General features: G+C 39.5%; 1 protein-coding gene and 1 long non-coding RNA gene across 5 annotated transcripts; one reads left to right on the forward strand and one right to left on the reverse strand.

Annotated features, from left to right (window-relative positions):
• Positions 1-31: 31 nt before the first annotated feature.
• On the reverse strand, positions 32-26,475 carry LOC118822192 (NACHT, LRR and PYD domains-containing protein 3-like). 4 transcript variants are annotated; one of them, XM_036591108.1, is made up of 8 exons: positions 26,388-26,475; positions 15,599-15,905; positions 15,294-15,368; positions 12,358-14,113; positions 11,602-11,778; positions 7,299-7,475; positions 1,392-1,568; positions 32-777 (listed from the first exon to the last, which is right to left on the reverse strand). In XM_036591108.1, the coding sequence occupies exons 2-8, from the start codon at positions 15,732-15,734 to the stop codon at positions 756-758; spliced, it is 2,520 nt and encodes an 839-aa protein (XP_036447001.1). In that variant the 5' UTR covers positions 15,735-15,905; positions 26,388-26,475; the 3' UTR covers positions 32-755. The 4 variants fall into 4 exon arrangements, with proteins under 4 accessions (XP_036447001.1, XP_036447003.1, XP_036447005.1 ...); XM_036591110.1 differs by having other exon boundaries at positions 15,599-15,752; positions 26,388-26,467; XM_036591112.1 differs by lacking the exon at positions 15,599-15,905 and having other exon boundaries at positions 26,388-26,462.
• On the forward strand, positions 23,133-23,984 carry LOC118822268. Its single transcript, XR_005008445.1, has 3 exons — positions 23,133-23,166; positions 23,414-23,589; positions 23,903-23,984. It is a non-coding gene; the product is annotated as an uncharacterized LOC118822268 (long non-coding RNA).
• Positions 26,476-27,161: the final 686 nt, after the last annotated feature.

Genomic DNA, 27,161 nt, shown 5'->3' on the forward strand with positions numbered 1-27,161 from the left:
ATATATATATATATATATATATATATATATATAATAGTTAGAAAGAAAATAAAATACACCACTAGCTTACTATTAGAAGTACCAAATGTATCTCAACATTTTAATACAACCAAGTTGTTTACTTTTTAATTATTATTTCTGTCTCGTCTACTGAGCCACGGAGACTCCCATGAGCCTGTGCATGTTGCCATGCCTCCTGCGTGAGTCAGTAACAGGACACTATGTAGTTCCGCCATATCAAAGGTCAGCGATCCTGTTGATGGCAGAGTCAGAGCTGAGTCCCTGGGGTGTTCAGGGGTTGAAGGAATGCAGTGGGAATTTCAGAATAATCAGAAAAAAAACTATACTCATGACTAACAGAAAGATAGCAGAGTTTCAGGTCATTCAGCTGTTCAAGAGGCTCATGTTGTTAAAGTTTATAAACTCTATCAGCGTTTCCGCTGGTTTAGAGTGTTGAGCTCATGTTGTTGCCATGATGAACGGTGCTCCTCCCTCCTGTACACACTCTCATCACCAATGCTGGGTTGTCCATCAGTGTGAGGAGTTTGATGGACAGGTTGCTGAGGGTGCAGTCATTGGTGTACAGGAGGTGATGTTATGGTGAGATCAAACAGTCCTGTGCTGCAGGCGTGTTCACAGATTTGATAATAAGAACCCAAACACACACACATAGTACAAACACACACTCAGTATAAGGTTCTACATGGTACTAAGACTTCATCCTCTCCTCATAATCCTTTGTGTGTGAGAGCAGATCAGCTGGATAGTGGGTCGATGCTGTAAGAGAAGAGAATCATCAGACATGAACTCACACCTATAGGTCATTCAACGCCAGCACACCTAGAACTTGTCTGGTCCCGTCATGAACTTCATGAAGAAAATCAAGCAAAAATACAATTTAATTCATTAAAGAATAAAAACATCAAAGCTGCTCCAGTTAGAGTTTTAGTGATGAATATTTAAGGTTTGATCCATCAGGGTCTAAACTCCATCTTACTCCATCTCTAATATATATATATATATATATATATTATATATATATATAATATATATATATATATATATATATATAAACACAACACTAATAATCATTTCACTGCAAATTAACTGGTTTTTCTAAGAGGTTATATAACAGACCAATTAATTAGAGCATGTTTGTGCTACAATTAATTAACATTTGAAATAAATTGTCATTTTTATTACAACACACACACACACACACACAATCTAAACTAAACATATTTATTCACTTATACACACCTCTAGATTATTCACACATAGCACACTGTTTCTGTGAGTGTGTGCATGTGTGGGGGTATTTGTGTGTGTTTATGTGTGTGTGTATGAGTATTAGTGTGTGTGTGTGTGTGCGTGTAGAGAAAGTAACTCACTGTAGTGTTTCCAGTTTACAGTGTGGATCCTTCAGTAGATCAGAGAGCAGCTTCACTCCTGACTTTCCTGGTTCATTGAAGTTCAGGTTCAGTTCTCTCAGGTGAGAGGAGGGGTTTGATTTTAGAGCTGATGCCAGAGCAGCAAAGCCTTCATCTGTGATACTGCAGAGTTCCAGCCTGCAGAGAGGAGAAACTCACAGATCAGCACACACACACACACACACAGTCATACACACACACACACACACAGTCATACACACACACACACAATTTACTCAAAGAAACACTCTGAAACCCTGTCTCTCTTTGTCCCGCCTCTCTCTCTTTCTTTCTTTCCGTCATGTTCATCTGAATACAATGCTAAACTGTCAGAGACAAACAGCTACAGTTCCAAAACAATAACTATATTTTATATCTCTCTCAAAGAACAAACTGAGTTAGTTTTTTCCTGATTAGTTCATGTAATGTGACAGAATGAGTCAGACACTCAAGTCAAATCAAAGTTTATTTATATAGCGCTTTTTTAACAGGTGTTGTCACAAAGCAGCTTTACAGAAAAATCTGGATCTGAGCCCCCATGACCAAGCCAATGGTGACAGTGTCAAGGAAAAACTGTGGTGGTGTATTGTAGTGGGCAAAACTTCTGTGCTGGAGGCTGGGGCAAGCACCCAACACTATACTAATAAATATCCTTCAGCAAGACTCCTACCTCCAACACTACCTTCATCCACCTGTGTAAAATGATCAAATTGTAAGTCGCTCTGGATATAAGCGTCTGCCAAAATGCCGTAAATGTAAACCATACTTAACAAAACTTGAGAGGAACCAAGGACTTCACTCATGGATGAAAAGGGAAAAATAGGCTTTACTGTTTGAGTTGTGATCCGAAATTGTAGTGAGTAAACAGGCACAGGTACAAGGTACAAAAGCTAAAAAAACACAAACATAACACCAGGTGAAAACAGTCTGAAGGGATCAGATAAAAAGGGCAAAGTCAAAATATAGGAAATCAGTCAGAAATGGGAAATCACAATACAGAAATGAAATGCTCGGTTGCTCCTGGAAAGAAGCAAAACCTCACAAGAAGCTAACCTAAAAGCCTGGGCTTTATACTAACACTAACTAGAGGACAACAAGTAAAACATTAGTATTTGGGAGACTGAGACTGGTGATTGGAGCGTGTGGAGCATGATGAAGGGTCAGTGTGGGGTGGCCTCGGAGTGGGGATGATATCCAGATGTCAAGCAGATGGAGATCCCTACATGTTCAAAGAATGCTGACCAAACTTGCAAAAGTAAATTGTGGACCTCTATCAGACAAAGTCCTTTGGAATGGCAAAATATTGAAATACTTAATTGAATAAATTCTCTGCAGTTTGGAATGTGGTAGGACGAGAAGGAAATGGAATGAAGCTTACACCACATGAAAATCTATCTATTACAGTGAGGATGGTAATAAACCCTTGTGATTCAGGCAGATCGATGACAAAGTCTATAGCTATATGGGACCAGGGTTGGATGGGTACAGGCAAAGGGATGTGTTGGCCAGGAGGCAAAGTCTTGGGAGTTTTACATTTTGAGCATGTGGATCATGAAGTTACAAAAGAATGAATGTCCTTGTTTATGGTCTCCCGCCAGTATAAGTTGGACAGCAACTGCTGGGCACTGACTGGGCATTTGAGTATTCTCTAATGCCTTCTCAATCTCAACATTGATCTCCCAGTGGATAGAGGATATATTAACATTAGGGGGAAGAATGGGTTCATAGGCAGACTGATCAATATCGTCTTCATGCATTCTAGACTATGCATCAGCGCTTGTATTTCTAGATCAGGGACAGTAAGTAATAATAACGTTAAATCTAGAAAAGAAGAGTGACCATTGAGTTTGGCTAGCGTTGAGGCATTTAGCATTGTGAACTTACTCAAAGCTTTTGTGATCTGTTAGTACAATTAAGGGGTGATTGGCACCCTCTAACCAGTGTCTCCATTCCTCTAATTCAAGTTTTACAGCTAATAACTCACAATCTCAATTCTATAGTTTTTCTCTGTAGGTGTAGGTTTGTGGGAGTAGAAGGCTACAGGGTGAAGTTTTTGGAGGTTGCCAGAATATTGGGAAAAAACTGCCCTGATCCCAGTCTCTGAAGTGTCTACCTCCACAATAAAAGGTTCAGAAGGATCAGGGTATCATGTCCCTTAGGACGCCATTAATGAAGGCTTGGAAGACAAAGGGGGCATTTGAGAGACCGAAAGGCATTACTAAGTACTCACAGTGCCCCCTAGTGGTCACAAAGGCGGGTTTCCACTCATTTCCCTCTTCAATTCTTATAAGATTGTAGGCACTCCTGAGATCTAATTTTGTGAAGTATTTAGTTCCCTTTAACTGTTCTATTGCTACTGGGCCAAGGGGAAGAGGATAAGAGTAGGTTTTGGTGGTCTGATTTAGTTCCTTACAGTCGATACAAGGGTATAGACCTCTACCTTTTTCCTTGACAAAAAAGAACACAGAAGCTACTAGAGAAGTCAAAGGCATCTTGGATATACTTCATTTGCTGACTGTACACATTGATAAAGGAGACTGTAGATGAGTTTTTAATCACAGGCAGAAAAAATACAAAACTGATTTTGTAACGACGTTAAATATTGAGAGAAATATAAATCAGACAGTGGATTCTGTCAGAGTTATGTAACTATGAGCTTTAAGGCAGTTTGTATTTTAAACACACCTCTACTCAAAATGAAAGAATTTATCAAAGCATTTAACACATCTCACAGAAAAACACAGAATTTAATTCAATAGAAAGCGCAAAACCCACACACAATACTCAAATTCCCCCCCGAATACTCTGACTTGATTGAGGTATTTAGTAAAAAGAATGCCATTCAACTGCCACCTCATCACACATACGACAGTTCCATAGATATTCTAGAGGGTACTACACTACCTAAATCCCGTGCTTATCCTTCTTACCCAAGAAGAAGAGAAAGCGATGGGGGAGTACATTGACCAGGCACCAGCACAAGCTTTTATTCACCCTCAACATCTCCAGCCACATCTGGATTTTTCTTTGCAAAAAACAAAAAAAAGAATGGCGGTCTTGCATTGATTACTGTATTCTCAATAACATGGCAAAAAATAAAACAAAAATGTAGGTGTGGTAATATCCCAGCGTAGTGGTATATCTGAGAAACTTCACCTCATAGTCTTCTACTCACACAAACTGACCCCTGCAGAACAGAACTATGGTATAGGTGATCGTGAGCTCTTGGCTGTTAAGCTCACATTAGAGGAATGGAGATATTGGTTAGAGGGAGTTGCTTATCCTTTCCTAGTCCTAATTGAACATAAGAACTTAGAATACCTTCATTCCGCTAAGCGTTTAAACCCTCAACAGGCTCACTGGTCCCTTTTCTTCTCCCATTTCTAATTCAGTATCTCTTATCGTCCTGATTCATGATATTCAAAAGCTGATGCATTGTCAATAATTCGCCCAGACTTTTAAAGAGAGAATCAGTCAGAGCCTGAGTCTATTCTTCCTCTGTCCACATAGCATCCATTTGCTGGGAAACTGATGAAGAGAACACTAGAGCAACAGAAAATTGCAACATCCCAGACAGATGTCCACAAAATAGGCTGTATGTACCAGTTCAATTTTGTGACTGTCTTGTTACTTGGGCTCACTCCTCTCTCACCTCTGGTCATCCTGATGAATTCCACACACAACAACTTCTGACAAACTGCTATTGGTGGGAAACACTTAAACAGGATGTACACAAGTTTGTCTCATCATGTTCTGTATGTGCTCAAAGCACAACACCTAAAACTCTCCTAGCTGATAAAGTAATGCCTCTCCCTGTGCCAGAACATTCATGGTCACATATTGCAGTTGATTTTGTTACTGATTTATCTCCATCTGACGGTTTTACTACTGTTCAGACTATAGTAGACTGTTTTTCAAGAGGCATTAGGTTCATTCCTTTTAAATCACTGCCTTAGCACTGTACAGCCACATTTTTCGTAATCTGTGTAAGATATAGTGTCTGATAGAGGTTCTCAATTCACTTCTAGAGTGTGGTCTGGATTCTGGGAACACATTGATTCATTGCAGCATTGAGGCACACCTTCAGCGCACTAAGGAACAAGCTGACAGGCGTTGTAGGGAGATCCCCTCCTTTCAGCCAGGAGACAGGGTTTGGTTATCCACGTGGGAGAACAGTCGTAAGCTGCTGACCAATTTTCCGTTCATGACCTTACTTTTTGTCTTGCTCCTTTGCTCAGTTTTGGATCTCTGGTTTTCGACTATCTGTTTCTGTCTTACGACTGTGGTTTGGGATCATCCTTTTGGCATTAAAGCTTTCAACTTTAGCCTTGTCTGTGAGCGCCTGGTTCCGTCTGCCACTGGTACAAATGCTTATAAAATATGTGAAAAATAAGGCAATGGAGATTACACTGACCCAAATTTTGTTAAGTATGGTTTATAAATCAGGAAAAAAAAACTGTGAAATTGAGTGCAAGAAGTGAGTTTTGTGTTTTTCCTCCAAACTGGATTCCTCACAGATACTTTACTGCATTGACAGCACTATATATAAAAAAGTGTCTTACTGATTATTAAGGGTCCTACTGATTATTATAGACAATGTGTCTAATATGTGTGAAAATTATAATAATAATAATAATAATAATAATAATTTTTTATTTTGCACTTTTCATGCTGGTGGCAGCTAAAAGTGCTTTACAGAGAGGAGATAAAGTTAAACAGTAATACAAGAAATTATAAGTATTAATTTAGAATCATAAGAAAATGAAACAGATTAAATTGAAAGATAAATACCATGAGATGTAGAGTTTTAATGAAGTGCTGAGTTAAAAAGCTGCATTTTCAGATGTTTATTAAAAGTGAGCTCTGAGCTCGACTGTCTAATAAAAGCTGAACTGAGCTCCACAGTTTAGAAGCAGGATAACTGAAAGAGTCTCTCCACGTTTTCTGTGTTTTACTGAAGGTGTTCAGAAGGTCAGTATCTGCAGATCTAAGATCATAAACAGACAGACATTCAGGAGCTTTAAGGTCATTTAGGGCCTTAAAAACTAGTAGCAGAACTTTAAAATCTATCCTGAATGATACAGGCAGCCAGTGCAGTTATAAAACGGGGTGATATGAGCTCTCTGTGTTGGTGCTGTGAGGATCCGTGCTGCTGTGGTCTGTATGAGTTCTAGAGAATGGACTTTTTTCTCCAGTAAGATCATTACAGCGATCAACACTGCTGAACAAACATAGCAACAAGTTTCTCTGCGTCGCTCTAAGAGAGAAATGGCTGAACTTTAGTGATTTTCTCACATGTTAAAAAACTGCTTTAGTGACTGTGTTTACATGCAGGTTAAATAGAGCTCAGAGTCTAAGATCCCACCCAGGTTTCTACTGCAGGTTTGGTTTATGAAGATAAAGAACCAAGTTTCTCACTTTCTCTTAGTTTTTGTACCAACGGTCAGCATTTTAGTTTTTTCCTGATTTAATTGTAGAAAACTGTTAGTGAGTCATTAAATCATACAGAGATATGAAAGTGTGTGTGTTTATCTGTCTGTCTCTCTCATATCTCTGCTTTTTCGGCTTCTCTCTCTTGTTCTTTGTTTCTCATTGGTCATTTTTGTCACTTTCTTTCTTTTTGTATCTGTCTCTCTCTCTAATCTGCCTATCTTTGTCTCTCTGCTCTCTCTCTTTACATTGTTTTTTGTCTTGCTCTCTGTTTCTCTGTGGTTACTCTCTCTCTCTCTCTCTCTCTCTCTCTCTTTCCATCTTTCTTTTTTCCTCTCTATTTAAAGACAGAACTGAGTTTTTGCAGTTTTTTCTATGAATGTTTGTGAGTGTATTTGTATAGATCACTCACATATAGAGACACAGTGATGCTCTTACTTCAGTATCTCCAGTTTACAGTGTTGATTCTCCAGTCCAGCAGAGAGCAGCTTCACTCCTGAATCCTGCAGCAGTTCATTGTCACTCAGGTCCAGTTCTCTCAGACTGGAGGAGTTTGAGCTGAGAACTGAGGACAGAGCTGCACAGCTTTTCTCTGTGAGATTACACTGACACAGCCTGGGAGAGAAATGATGTTACATCAGAACACTGACATCACACACATTCTCTCTCTCTCACACACACACACACACACACACACATTCATTGTGTTCTCTCTCTGTGCGCATGTGCGGTGGGTAAAGTTTGAGAGCCTCACGTGTCGGCATGGCATTAAAGTACCAGTCGGTGTGGAGGTCTTGGTGGAGGAGTAGAGCTTAGCAGTAGGAGCTGTGGTGGGGTGTGAGACAATAAAGTCAGCTTCTAGAATGAATAGCCCTATTATTCTGTTTCTGATTGAAGTGGAGAAAGTAAACACGCTGGTGGAGTGGGGGATTGTGCTGAAAGACACACATCAGTGTTTCCCCTGGTTAACCCAGCCAGGAAAGTTATACTGAGAAATGTCCCCCATTTACTAGTGATGAGGTTCTGCTTCATGAGCTGTCTCAACATGATCATGTGGTTTCAGCAGTACAGAAGACTTCTCTGGGCTGCAAATCCCCACTGCTGCAACATGTCGTCTCATTTAGGAGACACGTGTTTATGGTTTTAAAGAAAGATGAAGAGGAACTGAACACAGTGCTAAAGTTTAGAATTGGCAGGTTTGATTATGTTGTGTTTGCTACCACAGGGACAATTAAGTGTTTTAGCTGCAGGACTGAGGGGCACCTAGTGCGGAGCTGCCCAGAGTGGGTGGCGGGGGGCTCGGGCTGGGTCTGGCCATGCTGGGCTTGCTCAGGCAGGTGTGAGTCAGCTGGAGACCCCGCCGGCTGCAGCACCACAGGGGGAGGGTGCAAATGGTTCAGATCAGCACAAGTGAGATGGGATAATGGAGCAAACTGAGGAGGTGAATCCCTCTGAATCGAAGTGTAGCACTGGGGGTGATAAGGACTGTATGGAAATTGGGGAAATCGGACAGAGTGAGGCAGTCAAAAGATAAGAAGCCTGCTTTTAAAAGGCCATTTTAAATAACATGGTTGAAACACATGACCCGGCTGATGTGTGGCCCTCCAGGTACAGTAATACTTGGCAGTGTATATGGGCACATGCTAGGGATGGTTTTGTTTTCATGGCTAGGTTGGACAGGTTTTATTGTTTTAAGCATCAATAAGTAACCCTTATTAGTCCCAAAATGGGGAAATTCCACCTCCGCATTTAACCCATACGTGCAGTGAAACACCACATACACACTTGTGAACACACACACACTAGGGGGCTAAAAGTGAGCACACTTGCCCGGAGCGGTGGGCAGCCCTATCCGCAGGGCCCGGGGAGCAGTTGGGGGTTAGGTACCTTGCTCAAGGGCACTTCAGTCACATACTAGTTCAGTTTCCTCCAGCCCATGACTGCCCCACCCTGATTTTATCACCCTGATCGGTTTAACTGATCATAGTATGGTGAGAGGGCACATTTTTATCAATAATGTTAAATTTAAGAGCATTTACTGGCACTTTAACATGCCTCTTTTAAATTATACCAAATTTAGATTTAGTTTTACTGTTTTTCTGTGGCACTTGGAAGTCAAAGAAGAATGATTTTATTTTTCTACAACAATGGTGGGACATTGCAAAATTGCTGAATTTGTAGCTGTCCAAACAGTACACTCTCAATGTCATGAACATTATCATCAACTCTGTTAATGACCTTGAAGCAGAGATTATGTTTCTCAAAGATATTATAGAGTCCAGAGAGAATCATAGTCACACCCAGACACTAAAGGGTAAGAAGGTCGCTCTAGCAGATCTGTTTGGCCTGCGGGCTCAGGGCGCACTGATCAGATCTTGCTTTCAGAATATTTCTGAAACGGATGCCTCATCACAGCTTTTTTTCAGTCTGGAGAAAAAGAATGGCCAGAGTAGGGTCATTCACTGCCTCTGTTCCGCTAATGGCAGGAAGCTCACTGACCCAGCAGGTCAATTGTATTATGAGCTCTATTTTCCTGAGCGGATAGAGGACCAGTCAGCACAGCAGAGGTTTTATGAGGGTTTACTGCAGGTGTCACCTGACACCAACAAGGAATTGACATGGCCTGTGTCCATGCAGGAGCTGCATAGGGCACTACAGGATGTGGCTAATGTAAAGGCTCCAGGTATTGAAGGTCTGCCAGTTGATTTCTGTAAGTCTTTCTGGGTGGTGGTGGGGTAGGATCTGCTTGTGGTGCTCAGTGATAGTCTGGTCGGTGGGCTGCTACTGCTGAGCTGCAGGAGAGTAGTCCTCACCCTTCTGCCTAAAAAGGAGATCTCAGTGAAAAAAATCTGTGAGCGTGCTGTGCGCTGACTATAAAGTTCTCTCCAAAGTGTTAGCAAATTGGCTGAAGGAGGTGATTGAGCAGGCCATACATATGGATCAGGCCTGCTGTGTCCCGGGCAGATCTATCTTATATAATATTTCTCTTCTTAGAGATATTCTGGAGGTGTCTGGGTGGGGTATCCACTTTGGGTAGGTCTCTCTGGACCAGGAAAAAGCTTTTGACAGGGCTGAGGGCTGAGCATGACTATCTGTGGGATACTTTTAATGTTTTTGTTTGAATGGTGAAGGTGCCTTATAGTGACATTGAGAGTGTGCTTAAGGTCAGTGGTGGTTTGTGTGCCTTTTTTAAAGTTGGGAGGGGTATTAGACAGGGCTGTTCCCTATCAGGAATGCTGTACTCTTTAGCCATTGAGCCCATGCTTCACCGTCTTAGAAGAGACCTTTTAGGTGTATGTCTGGACTTGGACATTCCATGTTTTTATTTAGCGGCATATGCTGAGAATGTAGTGATAGGCATCGCTGGAAATATGCACACACACACACACACACACACACACACACACACACACACCATCATCATCTAAACCGCTTATCCTTCTGGGTCGCGGTGGGGTGCTAGAGCCTATCCCAGCTGTCATTGGGAGGAAGGCAGGATACACCCTGGACAGGTTGCCAGTCCATCACAGGAAAATAGTGATGATAGAATTTTAACCAATATCACTGGAGATTTTAACAAAGATTCCTCAGCGAAGGTGAACTGAGCCAAGAGTGTGGGACTCCTGGTAGGGGACTGGGATGAAGAGGAGCCAACTTTGCCAGAGAGTTTGAAATGGTCTAGGGGAGGTTTCAAATACTTAGGGGTCTTTGTGGGAGATGAAGATATAGTTAAAAAGAATTGTGAAGGAGTTTTACAAGCTGTACAAGATCGGCTAGGGAAGTGGCGGTGGCTTTTACCAAGGATGTCTTTTAGAAGTAGAACCTTGATTGTTAATGATCTAGTAGCATCTTCCCTCTGGCACCGTTTGGCTGTTCCGGAACCCCCTCGAGATCTTTTAACTGGTATTCAGGCAATTGTTGATTTTATTTGGGACAAGCTTCACTGGGTTCAGTGAAAGTGTACTCCTTTTACCAAGAGATGAAGGGGGTCAGTGCCTTATCCATGTTGATTCTCTTTGGGTCAAGCCAAGATGGCCATTTATTTAAGCAGAAAGAAGAAACTGGACGCAGGTCATGACTGTGACATTTGCATCCTTTTTAGAAGAATGACACAGGCCCAAGGTGTATTTTGTTTTATGATGCTATGAAGGATCATGATGGTTTTGAGATGGTGTGGGATTATGGGGGGCCCTTTGTAAAATCAGTTTTGGAATTTTAACCTTTACTGACCTTTTACAGTGAAGCATGTTATCGTGTTTTATAGTTTTATTTATTTATTTATTTAATAAGGCTGTATTGTTACCTTTGACCCAATAGTGTGAATAAAGTTTGATTAACACTAAACAAACTCTCTCTCTCTGTATTTCATTGTGTTCTCTCTCTGTGTATTTCACTGTTCTCTCTTACTCTGTATTTCATTGCGTTCTCTCTTTCTCTCTCTCTGTATTCCATTAAGATCTCTCTCTCTCTCTCTCTCTCTCTCTCTTTGTATTCCATTGTGTTCCCTCTCTGTCTGTATTTCATTGTGTTCTCTCTCTCTGTGTATTTCATTTTGTTCTCTCTTTCTGCTTCAATATTTCTTTCTCTTTCTAATAAAAGATATTGCAGACTTTTTTCTATAAATATTTGAGTGTGAGTGACACATACAGTAACTCACATGCATACATACACATACACACACATTCATATTGATACACAAAAATAGACAAACACATATACATTAATAAAGTGATGATCTTACTTCAGTTTCTCCAGTTTACACTGTGGGTACTTCAGTCCAACAGAGAGCAGCTCCACTCCTGAATCCCACATCAGTTCATTCTCACTCAGGTCCAGCTCTCTCAGACTGGAGGAGTTTGAGCTGAGAGCTGAGGACAGAGCTGCACAGGTTTTCTCTGTGAGAAAACAGTTGCTCAACCTGGGAGAGAAATGATGATGCATTAGAACACTGACATCACACACACACACAAAATCTCACATTCACACACAGACTCACAAATATACACACATACACACACAATCACATACAAACACACAAACATACATCCCCACATTCATTGCTCTCTCTCTCTCTCTCTGTATTTCATTGTGTTCTCTCTCTCTCTATTTTATTGTGATCTCTCTCCCTCCCTTTATCTCCTTGACATTGATTGTTATTTCTGTTTAGAGCAGATTGTGTGTTAAAGACTTTTCATTTAATTGCACATTTTTATACAAATATTGACAATATCTATGAAATAATTCACATTGATTTACGGTGGTTATTATTATTGACTTAATGTAATAGAGTTTATGTTTAATAATATGATTATGTAAAGAACCACAACTAACATTACAGTTGACACATGCACACACACAACACATCTATTAGACTGTCAGTGGTGTGTGTGAAACTGATAAGAGTAACTAATGAAAATCATTATTCTAATCAGTGCAGTTTTATCCAGTGTTAAATTAATAAACAGTGCCGTAATACATTTATAACGGAAATACTCACAGAGCTCTGCTAGAGGCTTTGATCACTGGCAGCAGATTAAGAACACATTCCTCTGATTGCACATATTTTTCCACGTCAAACTCATCCAGCTCCTCTTCTGAGTTCAGCAACACAAACACCAGAGCTGACCACTGGGCAGGAGAGAGACTGACTCCAATGAGACAATAGTCATCTCTTCTGTTCAGGTATGTTTGTACTTCCTGCAGTAGAGAATGATCATTCAGTTCATTTAGACAGTGGAACAGATTGATGGATTTCTCTGGAGATGGATTCTCCCTGATCTTCTCTTTGATGTACTGGACAGTTTCGTCTTTGCTGTGAGAGCTGCTTCCTGTCTGTGTCAGTAGGCCTCGTAAGACAGTCTGATTGGACTCCAGTGAGAGGCCCAGAAGGAAGCGGAGGAAAAGATCCAGGTGTCCATTCTCACTCTGTAAGGCTTTGTCCACTGCAGATTTAAGAAAATCTGACATTTTGGATTCTCTGAAAATACCAGAGAGACCAGTGATTTGCTGTTTTAGTTCATCTCTGCTGGTGAAGTAGAGAAATGCATATAAAGCAGCTAGAAACTCCTGAACACTCAGGTGCACAAAGCTGAACATCTTCCCCAGATGCAGCTTAAACTCCTCTCTGAAGATCTGGGTACAAACTCCTGAGTACACTGACACTTCTCTGACATCAATGCCACACTCTCTCAGGTCTTCCTCATCGAAGATCAGATTGCCTTTTTCCAGCTGTTGGAAAGCCAGTTTTCCCAGTGCCAGAATCATCTCTCTAGTCGGCTGAGGATCAATGTCGCATTTTCCATGGTACTTTTGATTCCTGTGTTTGATCTGAAAGATCAGGAAGTGGGTGAACATTTGAGTCAGAGTCTTGGGGATCTCTCCACTCTCTGCTCCCCCCAACACTCTCTCTAGAACAGTGGCTGCAATCCAACAGAAGACTGGGATGTGGCACATGATGTAGAGGCTTCTTGAGGACTTCATGTGTGAGATGATTTTATTGGCCAGGCTCTGGTCACTGATTCTCTTCCTGAAGTACTCCTCTTTCTGAAGGTCACTGAACCCTCGTACCTCTGTTACCAAGTTAACACACTCAGGGGGGATCTGATTGGCTGCTGCTGGTCGAGTGGTTATCCAGAGGAGAGCAGAGGGAAGCAGATTCCCCTTGATGAGGTTTGTCAGTAGGACATCCACTGAGGCTGAATCTGTTACATCCCACAGGCTCTCATTGTTCTGGAAATCTAGAGGAAGTCGACACTCATCCAGACCATCAAAGATGAATATGACTCTGTAAGCATCACAGTCTATTGATCTTAGTTGTTTTGTATTTGGGAAAATGCGATGAAGAAGCTCCATCAGACTGAAATCTTTCTTTATCAGATTCAGCTCCCTAAAAGGAAGTGGAAATATGAAGAGGACGTCCTGATTTGCTTTTCCTTCAGCCCAGTCCAGAATGAACTTCTGCACAGAGACTGTTTTTCCAATTCCAGTGACTCCTTTAGTCAGCACAGTTTTGATGGGTCTGTCTTTAAAGAGGTCATTACATTTGATGGGTTTCTCCTGTGTTGCTGGTCTCCTTGATGCTGTCTCAATCTGTCTGACCTCATGTTCATTATTGACCTCTCCACTCCCTCCCTCTGTGATGTAGAGCTCTGTGTAGATCTCATTCAGAAGGGTTGATGTTCCATGCTGGGAGATTCCTTCATGAATACTGTTAAATTTCTTCATCAGTTTTTGTTTATGTACATTGACCAAATCTGAGAAGTGGAGACATAAAATACATTTTTAAATGTTTTTAAATGTTTAAAGTAAATTTCTTTAAAAACAATTGATTGCCAGATACACTAATCCTCTTAAGGTTATTTGCACAACTGCAACAAAATCTTTAAAAAAAGTCTATCATTCTGTAGTATTCTGTATATAGTAGTTGCATAATGTATTTTATAGTATGTGTACTTTACCAGCATCTACAGATATCCACACATCACTAACTCCTTTCTCATGGCTCTTTTTTATTCTTCATTTTTTATTCTTTGTTCGATGGATTTCACTGTATCTGTCTCTTATTTAAATATTTGTTAACAGTCTGTGTGTTATAGTCTGGTCTGTTCAGTGTGTTAATGTCATAAATGTGTGACTCACCAACACAAATTCCTTTTATGTTCATCATACTTGCTCAAATAATATGATTCTGATTTTGAAGTTGTCCCTAAGTTTGAATTTGAGTTTACACACACTGTCCATTTGTGAAAGTTGACACAGACCACAGTGCTTAGGTTATAACAATATAATAACTACAGATTCAACGTGATTCCTGCCTAAGGTGTAGCTCCATTGTACTGACTTGATGGAGGTGAATGGTTGTGCAATCTTTTACTTAGTGGTTTATATTTTTATATACAATTAATTTAAATCACTTGGCAGATATCTTCTATCTTCTTATCTCTAGTCTGTTTATGTGATTCAGTGTAAAACAACTCAAATCCACTGTGATTCAATGTTCTGCACTAATAAGAAAAAAAGCCTTTCCAAGGGAGTGAACACTTATACTGTACACTGTATATTATTTCAGCATTAAATTCCTAATCAATGTTAACAGAATATTCATCACAGCCTTAATCAAAGTGTGTAGATTCTACAAGGTAAACAGAAATTATGTACAGATGTGTGGTTCCTCTAATGGACCTTGGACTTCAATGTTTGGGGAAAAAAAAATATTTGTTCCAGTTGTGAACTGAGAGAGAACACTGGATTCTCAATTATCACCATTATATAGATATTTTGATACAGTTCCTGGCCTTAAAAATATGTGGTAGGCTCCTCAATCACATGTGTTCCCTGTTGATATTGTATAGGTTAAATATGATGGAAAATGTGCCCATTTACAGAACGTTGAAATGCAGTAAATAACCAGTGACGTGTACATTAAGACGTTACCTTCAGTGAGAGCAGGAGCACCAGGAGAACCTCCAGCCTGAACTGTACTGGTGCTGGAACTGGACGCTTCCTGACCTGGAGGAGAGACAACTGGAAATATCAGAACTTTATCAAAGCTGCTTAAAACTAATAACAAATCAGTGAACTGTGTTTCTGTATATCTCTAAAATAAAAAAACTGAAAAAAAAAACGGACTGATGTATAATTAATTTATTGCATGTGCGCTTATATAATATACGGCTTATATATAACCTTAAATTTTCAGATCGATTAATTTGCACAGTTTCTTACACTACATCACTCACCTCCCTGAATAATGGTTACATTCATTGAGCCTTGAACATTGTTTCCATGGAAAACAGGAGCACAGATGGTTCCTCCTGTCTGAGCTGTCATGTTGGTCTGAGCAGGACCGGTGTGAGCTGAGGTGGAAGTTCCCATCTTCTAACTGAAAAGTCTCTGGTCATCAAGTCAGGAAATTTGTGTTACTGTGGTGTATGTATCCATTGGTATCGTGTGTGGCTGATGTTGTAAGCTCCATTGAAGGTGATCTTGGTGACCTATGGCTGTTTATGTTCTGGGTAGAGCACCAGTGGTCTCCCTGCAGGCCTCCTGGAATGTATACATTATATCATGTGTGTTAATGGAATGCCTATTGGACTACACTGCCATCTTGAGAAAGAAAACAGCGAGAATGGGAGAAAATGGGGGCTTATCCTATAGAAGGACCCAGCTGTTCAGGAAGGGTAGTGAGGCCCATATCTAAGGTGTTGTCAGAAGTGGCTGGGTGATTGCGACTGGTTAAAAGGGTATAGATGAACACATTTCAGGAGGAGACCAGGAGTTTGGAAGGTATAAAATTGAGTGAACTGTTCGCCACAAGGGGATTCATTCTCTGCAGACGATGCTCTTCATCTCTTTATGCAAATAAAGGGATTTAAACAGTAAAAAGTCAACTTTACTGAGACAGAGAGGGGGGTCAGAGAGAGGTCAGAGTGACTGGCTGTGTGTGTGTGTGTTTAATGTGTGTAGTCTGTGTGTATGTAATGAAGGTGTTTATGTAATGTGTGTGTTTAGTGTGTGTATGTGTAATGTTTATTGTGTGTGTTTAGTGCATTTGTAGTGTATTTTGAAATTTGTATGTGCATTTGTATATGAAATGTGTTTATATGTAATATTTGTGTTAATGTGAGTGTGTTTAGTTCATGTGTAGTGTGTGTGTTCAATGTGAGTGTGTGTAGTGTGTGTATATGTAATGCGTGTTTTTTTAATATGAGTATATGAGTGTGTTTAATGCATGTATAGTGTGTGTTTGTGATGTTTGTGTTTAATATGCCTGTGTGCTCTCCGGGCGCTGTGGATAGGGCTGCCCACTGCTCCGGGCAAGTGTGCTCACTGCCCCCTAGTGTGTATGCATACACTAGTGTGTATGTGGGTGTGTCACTGCACAGATAGGTTAAAATACAGAGGTGAATTGTCCCCGTTGTGGGACTAATATGGGTAACTTAACTAACTTAATGTGTGTTTAGGCCATTTATAATGTGTGTGTGTGTATATGTGTGTAGTATATGTATATTTAATGTGTGTATGTAATGACCATGTTTAATGTATGTATATGTCATGTGTTTGTGTTCAGTCCATTTGTAATGCGTGTAGTGTGTGTGTGTGTGTGTGTGTGTGTGTGTCTGTCATGTGTGTTTAATGCGAGTGTGTTCCTTGTTTGTATATGCAAGTGTTTAGTGTGTTTAATTTGTGTGCAGTGTGTGTATGTGTAATGTGTTTGCTTAATGTGTGTGTAGTGTCTGTGTTTGTGTGTGTATATCTATTTGTACCTTCACTATAAAGCATTCCTCTGCTCACCACAGACTTAGAAGATGACAAAACTCAGACAGCTGGGCCGTACAAAGTTAAACCTACAAAGTTAAAGATGTACATACCTAAAACCTGACAGTTACTGAAGCCAAAAACACAGGTTACTGCCACAGCGGGCAGTTCTAGATGAAGACGAAGTTAAATCAAACAGCTTATGTGTGAAGATGGGGAAAACAGCACAGCAATCTTAAACACCTAAACCTAATCATCGTAAAGCACATTTCCAAGATGTGCATGAAGCATGTTCATGGTATATTTAGGTCTTACCTGTAATGACTCGATGCACTGAAGTAACATGCATAACTGCTACATAATTTAACTTCAGCTTTATCTAGTCTCCATCTACTGTACTAGTCTCAGTCTCAGTTACAGTTCCAGAGCTGTACCACTTGAGACAGGGGCTGCCTAGATTACTAACAATGTGCATCTGAATGTGATATTTAGTTTGGGTTTTCTTGTTCTGTAAGTTTATTCATTATCGCGCAGTAACCAACCTGACACTTACACAGCCCCACTGGGAACTCTCCCAATAACCCACTCCAAGATTGAATAAGACCATGGATGCAGGTTTTTTCAAAGGCATCCTCCACTTATGCCCTTGATTGATGCTCTTGCTTTGGCTTCCATTATCAAATGTGTTTTTAGATTGTTTTGTTTCCTCCACAGTCCCCGCCTGGTTCATTTGTCTCATCCACATTACCTCATCTGTTTTATTTTCTTCCTTTCCCGCATGCTCACTGTTAGGGCCTGTAAGCTGTGACAGAAGCCAATCACAGGTTCACTCCACCCCCCACCCCCCCAACCCCCTGCTTCATTGGGTGCCTAAATACAATTGCCTGATTATAAAAAAATTACATATTAATAGATGAGATAAAAAAATAATTGAATAGATCATTAAAACTAAAAGTAACGAGCCTATTTTGAAAATGTAGTGAATAAAAAGTACAGATTTTTTTTTTAATGTAATGAATAAAAGAAAAGGTGACATACTCAAAGTAGAAATATCTAAAAAATTACAATAATACAGTACAAGTACAAGTTCAGCCATGCCATCTGTATAGCCACCCACAGCACTGTGGTATTTGTAGGTGCAGGATCTCTGGTGCCAATGGACCTCTCCACCACATTCCATAAATGCTTGACTGGGCTGGACGTGCAGGGCACATCATTCGTCAAAAGTCATGAGCATGCTCTTTGATGGTGTATTATCCTCTGGAGTGTCCAATCATTGTGGGGGTACATGAAGTCCATTCAGGGTTGCAAATGGTCACCAAGCAGTGAAACAGTCAATGATGTGTTCAGATGGACTAGTGGACCCAACCCATGTCATGAGAACACTCCCCACACCTTGATCCTAATAAACTTGCCAACTATAAACCAATTTCCAATCTCCCTTTCATTGCTAAGATCTTAGAAAAAGTGGTCTCACATCAACTGTGCTCCTATCTAAAAGAAAACTCTCTCCATGAGATGTTTCAGTCTGGCTTTAGACCCTTTCACAGTACTGAAACAGCATTACCTAAAGTAGTAAATGATCTCCATGTGTCTCTCTATAGTGGCCATATCTGCATACTAGTCCTTCTAGATCTCAGTGCAGCATTTGATACCATCGACGACAAGATCCTCCATGATAGGCTCGAAAATCTAGTTGGTATCAAACGACAGGCTTTGTCGTGGTCCCAATCTTATCTGACAGACCGTTATCAATTTGTCAGTGTTAACAATAAACACTCTGATCGCATGCTAGTACAATATGGTGTCCCCCAAGGATCAGTGCTCAGGCCACTGCTTTTCTCTCTGTACATGCAACCTCTTGGTAACATAATTCACAGTTTTGGCCTTAGTTTTCACTGCTATGCAGACGACAAGCAACTTTAAATATCTGCTGAAGCAAATGAATAAATAATCTTGAAGAATGTGTTAATAAGAATTTCCTTCTTCTTAATCCTAACAAAACTGAGGTCCTATTACTTGGACCCAAAGCAGTGAGATCTCAACTCTCCAAATTTGAACTAAATTCAGAGGCCATACGGTCATTCCAAACTCTACTGTAAAAAATCTAGGGGTGATCTTCGATTCCAGTCTCTATTTTGATACACATTTGCAACATTGTTAGAACCGCATTCTTTCACTTGCGTAACATAGCTAAACTATGTAATATTCTAGCCCTAAATAATGCAGAAAAACTTGTGCATGCATTTATAACCTCCAGGCTGGACTACTGTAACACCATTTTAGTTGGATGTTCTTAACATGTAAGTCATTAAATGGCCCCGTAGTATCTTAGTGAATTATTCAGTCATATGAACCCACATGTACATTCCGCTCACAAAATGACGGCCTGCTGACGGTTCCTGGAATTAGAAAAACCACAGCAGGTGGACAAGCTTTTTCCTACGTAGCCCTAAAATTGTGGAATTACAAGCATTCTGCTAATATCAGTTGTTACATTATTAACTCACTAATATCTCTCCATAAATGGACCTGTTCTGTTAATCAATCTCTCTCGTCTGCCTGAGTCACCACATGTGAGCCACCAGAGCTCCATCTCTGTTGGCTGATTTGTGCCTCACCTGCATGAACTGACCCTCCTGCTGCTGCTGCTGCAGCTGTATAAACTCAAACCATCTAATTAGCCACGGCTTCACCTGTTTTTCCTTGTTTTGTATTCTAATATTTTATACTAATGCTGTTTGTTATTCGGTGTGGACCAGAGGAGGATGGGTTCCCCTTTTGAGTCTTGGTTCCTCTCAAGGTTTCTTTCTCTTGCTCTTAGGGAGTTTCTCCCTTGCCACTTTCAGCATTGGCAATGCTCATGGGGGTTTGGACCTGGATTTTTCTGTAAAGTCTGTTTGCACAGACAATTCTAGCCAGATGCTGCCAGTCACAATGAATAAGCACCCATGGGCGGCCACTGAGCTGTCCACTGTGGGTGGTAAATGTGACACTGTGGATTGAGCAATGTTAAATGCCCGGGCAACTTTGGAAATGGAATATCCCATCTGTCTGACACCCACTATAACGCTGGCCAGTGTTCAACCTCACTCACAACATAACACCTCACAACTTATACAGGTGTGGGCATCTCAAGACGTCCCCTTAGGTAACACCACTTCAGTCAATTTACATACTGCTGTCCCATGACTTTTGGCACATCAGTGTAGTAGTGTGTGCGCATGTATACGTAACGTGTGTTTAACATGTGAGAGTTTAGCGTTTGTAGTGTGTGATGTGTTGTATTGTATGTAGTATGTATGTAGTGTGTGTATATGCTGTGTTCAGTGTGTAGTGTACACATATACATACATATATATATATATATATATATATATATATATATATATATATATATCATACCCAGCTGTCACTGTGTCTTAAGATGTCTTAAGATGTCTTGACAGTGTTTATAAGATGTCTTGAGACATTTTTTTATGCGACATCTCAAGAACGTCTTAAGACGTATGAGTGAAGACACTGTCTTTGTCTTGAGGCATGAAAGTTAACGTCTTAAGACAAAGAAGTAATTATTTTGTGTGTCTTGAAGATGAGGCACGACTTAAGACATCACTTTGTCTTAAGACGTAGAGATGTTGTGTCTTAAGACAGTTCAGTTGAGACCAAAGAGTGGTCCATTACAAAAGGTCCTGTGGTATGAGTGTGGCATTCCTGTGATACTGCCAAACTGAACATTACTACTGAGGATTACCAGGATTACCACAGCACTGCCTACTGTACAATATAATGAGAATATAACAAGTATGTCCTCAAGAAACAGCCTGCTGTAATCTTATAGTTTTGTGTGACATTACTAAAAGAACATTCACTAAGGTTTTACTTGCTGTACTTTTGTGATTTTTTTTTTTTTGTATGTTTTGTTTTTTGATTATTGCAGAAATGTGTTTACAGTGGCAAAACAGCAAAAGAAAAAATCAATTCTTAAACCATTTACCTTACCTTAAAATGTTTAAACTCGTTTCCTTATATCATTGAAGTTCATAGTAGAAGAACTTTTAATTTGTAACATTTACTAATGGAGAAAATCACAGTCAGTCACAGCCTTTTGCTCATTTGCAGAAAACATGCTATGATTAAAACAACTTTGATCTATTTTCAAATGTACAATTGTAACCAGAGACAACAAGCTGGGAACCAAGATAAAACAACTTTGAGCTAATAGAAAGTAAATGTACTTAACAGCTAACCTGAGTACTTTAGAGATCTCATACCACCAAAACTTAATGCAGAAAAGCCCTTGGTTCACTCTCTTCATCATCTACACTTCTGTTTATTTTCTTAAGTAGATCAGGGCTGCCCAAAGTTTGACCATTAGGACTTTTGGTCCAACAGAAAAAGAGAACAAACTTGTTATATACCATGTATAACTTTCAAAATTATTATCTCCAGGTATTTGGAAAACACAAACAATAATAAACAAATGTATTTGAGTAGTAATATATAAAGACCTGTATTGTTTCACCACGTAAAATTACATAATGAACAGATTTTTGTTTAAATGTCCAACTTCATACTTTGACTTTAATATATTAAGACATGGCCTCCAGTGATGCTTTGTAAAATAATGCTGTACAGCGGTCTCGTGTATTTGGGTTTGCACTTTTCTGCTCTGTGTCTAGATTAAAAAACAAACAAACAAACAAACAAACAGAAACAAAACAGCACAGTTCATTCAGTAGAGTGGGAGGACAAACAAAAGACTGGTGGGAGTTTAGACCAATCAGAGCGCGGGACTCCGCCTCTTGGACGTTCGGTTTTGAAGCGCGAGCGCTCTCCGCCGTTCCTCCTTTTGAAGCTAAACGCGGCCGTTACAGCCGTTACAGTGAGCGAGTCTCTCAGGTCGCTAACGTGGGCAGTTAATCGAGTTTGTTTAGCGAGTGTTAAACCTGATAAGACTCTCTTACACTCCTTACTGAGACAGCGCCGCTTGCCGGGTGACGCTTTCAGCTCCCAAAAACGAGGATTTTCAGCTGCGTAGTTAACCTAGCTAACTACTGACTGGACCGAGCGGAGTGGCGACTGGAGTCCCGACTGCAGCGGTCAGAGTCTGCTTTTAAAAAGGTGTATAAGCAGCCTCACTGACAGTCAGCTGGAGTAAACATTTTCTGTATTTCTGGGTGGATCTGCCGAGTGAAGACACCAGCGTTAGGTTAGCGTATGTAGTTAGCTAGCTAGCGGCTAAGCGGCTTGTCTGTTTACGCCTCGCAGCTGCGTCAGATGTCGCTTAGCACGCGCTCCAAATGAAAGACTGCCTCAGAGTGAAACCTAAGACTGAACACAGTGCAGCAGGGTCAGCACACTGAGCAATACAGCAGTGAGACTGATCACAGTGCAGCAGGGTCAGCACACTGAACAATACAACAGTGAGACTGAACACAGTGCAGTAAGGTTAGCGCACTGAACAATACAGCAATGAGACTGAACACAGTGCAGCAGGGTCAGCACACTGAGCAATACAGCAATGAAACTAAACACAGTCCGTCAGTTTGTGTAGTTCAGAGAGGGTAGTAATGATTTTAATTTGCTCAGTTACATTTACTCTATATGAACTATATGAACGTCAGACAGATGTTTAGATTTGGTGGGTATTTCAAACAAATATAATTCATGAAGTATTTATTGTAATACAGAAGAGCAGAATGTTTAGGTAAAGCTGGGTTACAGTATTCAAATATCTGCGCTTTGTTCATTCAATTTATTAGTATGTTATTTGCCATTACAGCTGTGTTCAAAATATCGATATGGCAATATCACCAACACTGTGTCAATATTTATGAATTTACTTCTTCACAGTGCTTTAATGTGTAATACTGCAAGTCTCAGAGCCCTGCAAGTTATAGCATACAGCATGTGCTAAACATGATCTAATAGAGTTTAGCTCATATTAATAATCATTTCATGTAATAATTCTCTGTGAGAGATTAGAGGCATTGAACTCTTCAAACGTCTGGTTCTTGTCACTGCCACTGTGAACAACTCTGACTCTGTAAGTTTTTCCACAGTGGAACATTTTGTATCAAACTATTTTTTTGCATCTTAATGATGAAATTGTGCTTGTGTGTAATTCTCCTTTAACACAGCTTTTAACAGATACAGGTATCAGTACTAAGCTCACACCTGCCTCAACAGCAAATGATCATTTCTGTCACGTGTTGACTTTGGCATGTTAGAGGATGAAAACAATAGAATAGTGAATTATCTAATCAACTTTGTTGTTTTCAGTCCTTCCAAAGGAACATCCTCTCTTTGGGCCTCATCCAGTATGGTGGCAGTCCATATCATTCTCAACACTCAACTGTGCTCTTACCCAAGTGGCCTCATCCTGATGCTTCTTTCATTACACTGAACATCATTGTCTGAACATCAGCTATGCGTGTGAGCTGGGTGCCACACTGGAGTTCATGCATAGGTATTATTTAAAGCTTTGTCACATTTCTTTGTGTACTAAATGCCTGAGTTGATTTTAGATGAGTAAAATTATGTATACTGTACATTATATTCTACTTATAAAGGGAATATATAATGCTTTCCCTTTTATTTACTGTGTTATGTAGCTTTTTGTGCATGTAAGATACAAAGCTGAAAGTATATGCCAGAGGGAGAAACTCTCTCCCACAGAAACCACTTTTCTCAGCTGCCTGAGGGCTGGAGTTCCCCAGCCCTTTTCCTTCGTTACAAGATCATGTAATCCCACAACACAATCCTTATTGCCCACCTACCAGCGAGCTTGGCACGCCCTCACACAACGCAACGCATCTACCGGAGCCCGTGTATTGGCGGAACCGCTCTGGTGCTTGATCAGTCAGAGCCAAATGAGCGAGCTTACTAATCTGAGCATACTGGGCTCATCAGGAAGGAGGGGCTTAAAGACACTGGAGCTCTAACAGAGCGTTTCAGATAGAGGGTGAGTAAACAATTACAGTATGAGAAAAATAATGTGTTTCTGGAACACTGAAGCATGTAAATGTATTATAGTCGACCACAAAAATAAAATTATGAACATTGGAAATTAGCATAACAGGTCCCCTTTAAATTCAGCCTGCTTGTGTACGCAGATCCAAAAGTAATTTCAAATTTATTGTCTTAAAATTGATTTTTTAACAGAGCATTTTCCTCATATCTCTGACAAAGAAGACCAACACTGAGAAAAAACAGAGGAAGAAGCGACGGGCTGTGAATCTGACAGTTCTCTCACTCATCACGGATTTAACTCTGAAAGGAGAGATCGGTAACATTAGCAGTGCGATATCAGTAATGTTAGTGTTCAGGCATTACGGCATGGACATATGCACATCGAGTTATCTGTGTCCTGTTTCCTGTGTCCACATATGTCCACAGCTTGACTCTATTCCAGCTACCAGCACATCTGAGTCTGGTATTAATTGTTTGACAGCTGATCATTATCTGGCTCAGGTATGTTATGAGTACTGCTGGGGTTCAGACCTCTGTATTACTCTGTTGGTCAGTTTTTCTTTTTAGTCCATATGAATTTGTCTTAAAATTGTTTCCTATCATTTATAATTGTTCATAGTACTATATTGTTAATAACCTCAGCATAACTTATATATGGAATAACAGCAGACCTTAAAATCAGATTCATTGGTTTGTGGAACTGAGTATTTATTGCAGTATATTTCAAATTTCTACACAAAGTCAGTTAACATGTTTTTCTGTAGAACATATCAAGTGTGATGACGCTATTGTACTGTGCATATACACAGTTGTAAAAACAATAATAACTGTAATCTATATTTTTGAAAGCTCTGTGGGTGCTTTTTCATGGGCTATGCTTTGGATTGCAGAGTAAATTATTTGAATGTGGAAGTATTCTGAATTTTTAACAGATTAACAAGGAAATACAAAACTGTAAAATAGTGATTTTCCATACCCCTTTAAATTACTTTACTGTAATTTATGCATACTTATTATTGTTCTTGTTCTCCTTATTATTATTATTTTAAAAGTTGATAAAATGATATCTTCATTAAAAAATGAAGCAACTGTAAAATAGTCTGTAAAAAAATGTATTTAACACATTTTACCACATTTTTAAAACATTAAGGGTTAATTACTATAAAAAGGTATTTAAAAGCACTGAATTAAATTTTTAAATTTTGCAGCAACACTGTATTACAAAATAGTTGCATAAGAGTCTTCCCTCATACTACCACCATGTTGAAGGCATGGTCTGAACTCACAAATAAACTTTCATCATATCACTGATTCCATAAACTTTTCTAATGCAACAGAAACATTTAAAGGAGAATTCCACATTTTTCTAAACTTGGCATAATTCTGTCATTCCGATGTAAACAAAATCATTTAGTGGTTTCATATAAAATGGCTTATTGTAGAGAAAGCTACAGACTGGGAACCATGTGCCTATTATTATTATTATTACTTTTGTTGTTAAATTTGTTCTGAAATGTATAAATGTAGTATGTACTAATGTATGTAATGTTTCTATGTTTATAAAATGATATGCAATATATTAAAATAAATGATACCATTATGCATCCTACATAGAACAAAAAAATGAAAAAAAAAATAATTACTGTAATTTTAGCTGTAAATAATGTTACATTTTAAAATTCCCTTAAAATATTTAAAAGTAAAAGATTTATTTAAAAAAATGTAGGTAAAATTTAAAAATACGTATTATACATCCTACATCTTGAGACGTCTTGGGATGTTATTATTGCCAAGACATCTTAAGATCCGTGTCTATAGACACGTCTTAAAGACATGTCTTCATTTCTGAAGACATGCCTCAAGATGTCCTAAGACATCTTCATAATGTGTCTTTAGACATGTCTTAAGACATCTCAAGACATGGTGATGGCTGGGTATGAAGCTTGCCATCTGGAAGTAACTGTTTGTGGAAAGGATCAAGTTCTGTCATATCACAACAATGGAAGCAACCAAAAACGTCCAAGTACAAAAATATGAGGATTTCTTTACAGAAGGAACAACGAGAACATTGTAAAATCACATATAATATAAAATCACACATAATACAACTTTTCACTTCAACAAGACTGTGGTAGATTCAGCCCTGCCTCATCAGGCTGTTCACTTACAGAGGAATATTTAAGTCATCAGGTCAGAAAGTTAATTCTGTAAGTTAAGACTTCAGTACAAACCTACTGAACTGATATACTGAATATTAATATAGTAATAAACTAAAGTTCAGACATATGTACTCACCGTTTTTCTCTCCTAAAGTTCTTTATGTTCTTTGCCTCACAAAACTGAGCTGCTCAGTTTCAAGTCCTTCTGGACTGGTTTGAACCAGTTTAGTTTCCTCAGGAGGAAGTGCAGTGTTTACCCTTCAAGAAGACAGCAGGCAAGCAGCCAATCACAGTGCAGCTGCCCACCAAAACAGAGCAGAGGGGAATGAAGAAACGGAGCTCTCAGAGACAAACTGAGAGGTTTTCCACAATGCTGGATTTCTCTGTTAGCCAGACAACTAAGCTTAAAGATTACGACTGTATGGCAGTGTAGTGTATGTGTATATATATATATATATATATATATATATATATATATATATATATATATATACATATCAGTGTCAGGACCACAAATAACCTGAGGCCAAAGGTGAAATGTCAAACAGTCAACATTGTTGCCCCTTTAAGTTCAGGAGCAGAAAATGTTCCCAAAATAATTAGTTAATCTAGAATAAACCAATATGAATGAATTTTTTGATTATCCTACATTCATCTGAATGTCACTGCCTCCAACACAGCGGACCCTTCGGGCCTCAGTTCACCCTCTGATGTTGATCTGGTTAGCACAGATGTGTTATATGAAAAGCTGCTCCAAACAACGATCTCAGTCCAAGAGAAAAACAGCAATTCTTTTTTTAAAGCAGATAAAATATTCTGCTGTGATGAAATTATTAAAAGGAGATTTCCACCATTTTGAGTCAGTGTTTTGATGTGAAATGATTAATTGTAAAGAAACTTTTGTCTTTAG

The sequence above is a fragment of the Colossoma macropomum genome, unplaced genomic scaffold, assembly GCF_904425465.1.
Source record: "Colossoma macropomum unplaced genomic scaffold, Colossoma_macropomum, whole genome shotgun sequence".
NCBI classification, from domain to species: Eukaryota; Metazoa; Chordata; class Actinopteri; order Characiformes; family Serrasalmidae; genus Colossoma; species Colossoma macropomum.

Coding starts and splice junctions, on each gene's coding strand:
- LOC118822192 (XM_036591108.1), bottom strand. CDS start 15,734: ATGGGAACTTCCACCTCAGCTCACACCGGTCCTGCTCAGACCAACATG. Junction 11,779..12,357: donor AAAGCCTCTAGCAGAGCTCT/GTGAGTATTTCC, acceptor TTTCTCTCCCAG/GTTGAGCAACTGTTTTCTCA. Junction 7,476..11,601: donor TGTAAACTGGAGAAACTGAA/GTAAGATCATCA, acceptor TTTCTCTCCCAG/GCTGTGTCAGTGTAATCTCA.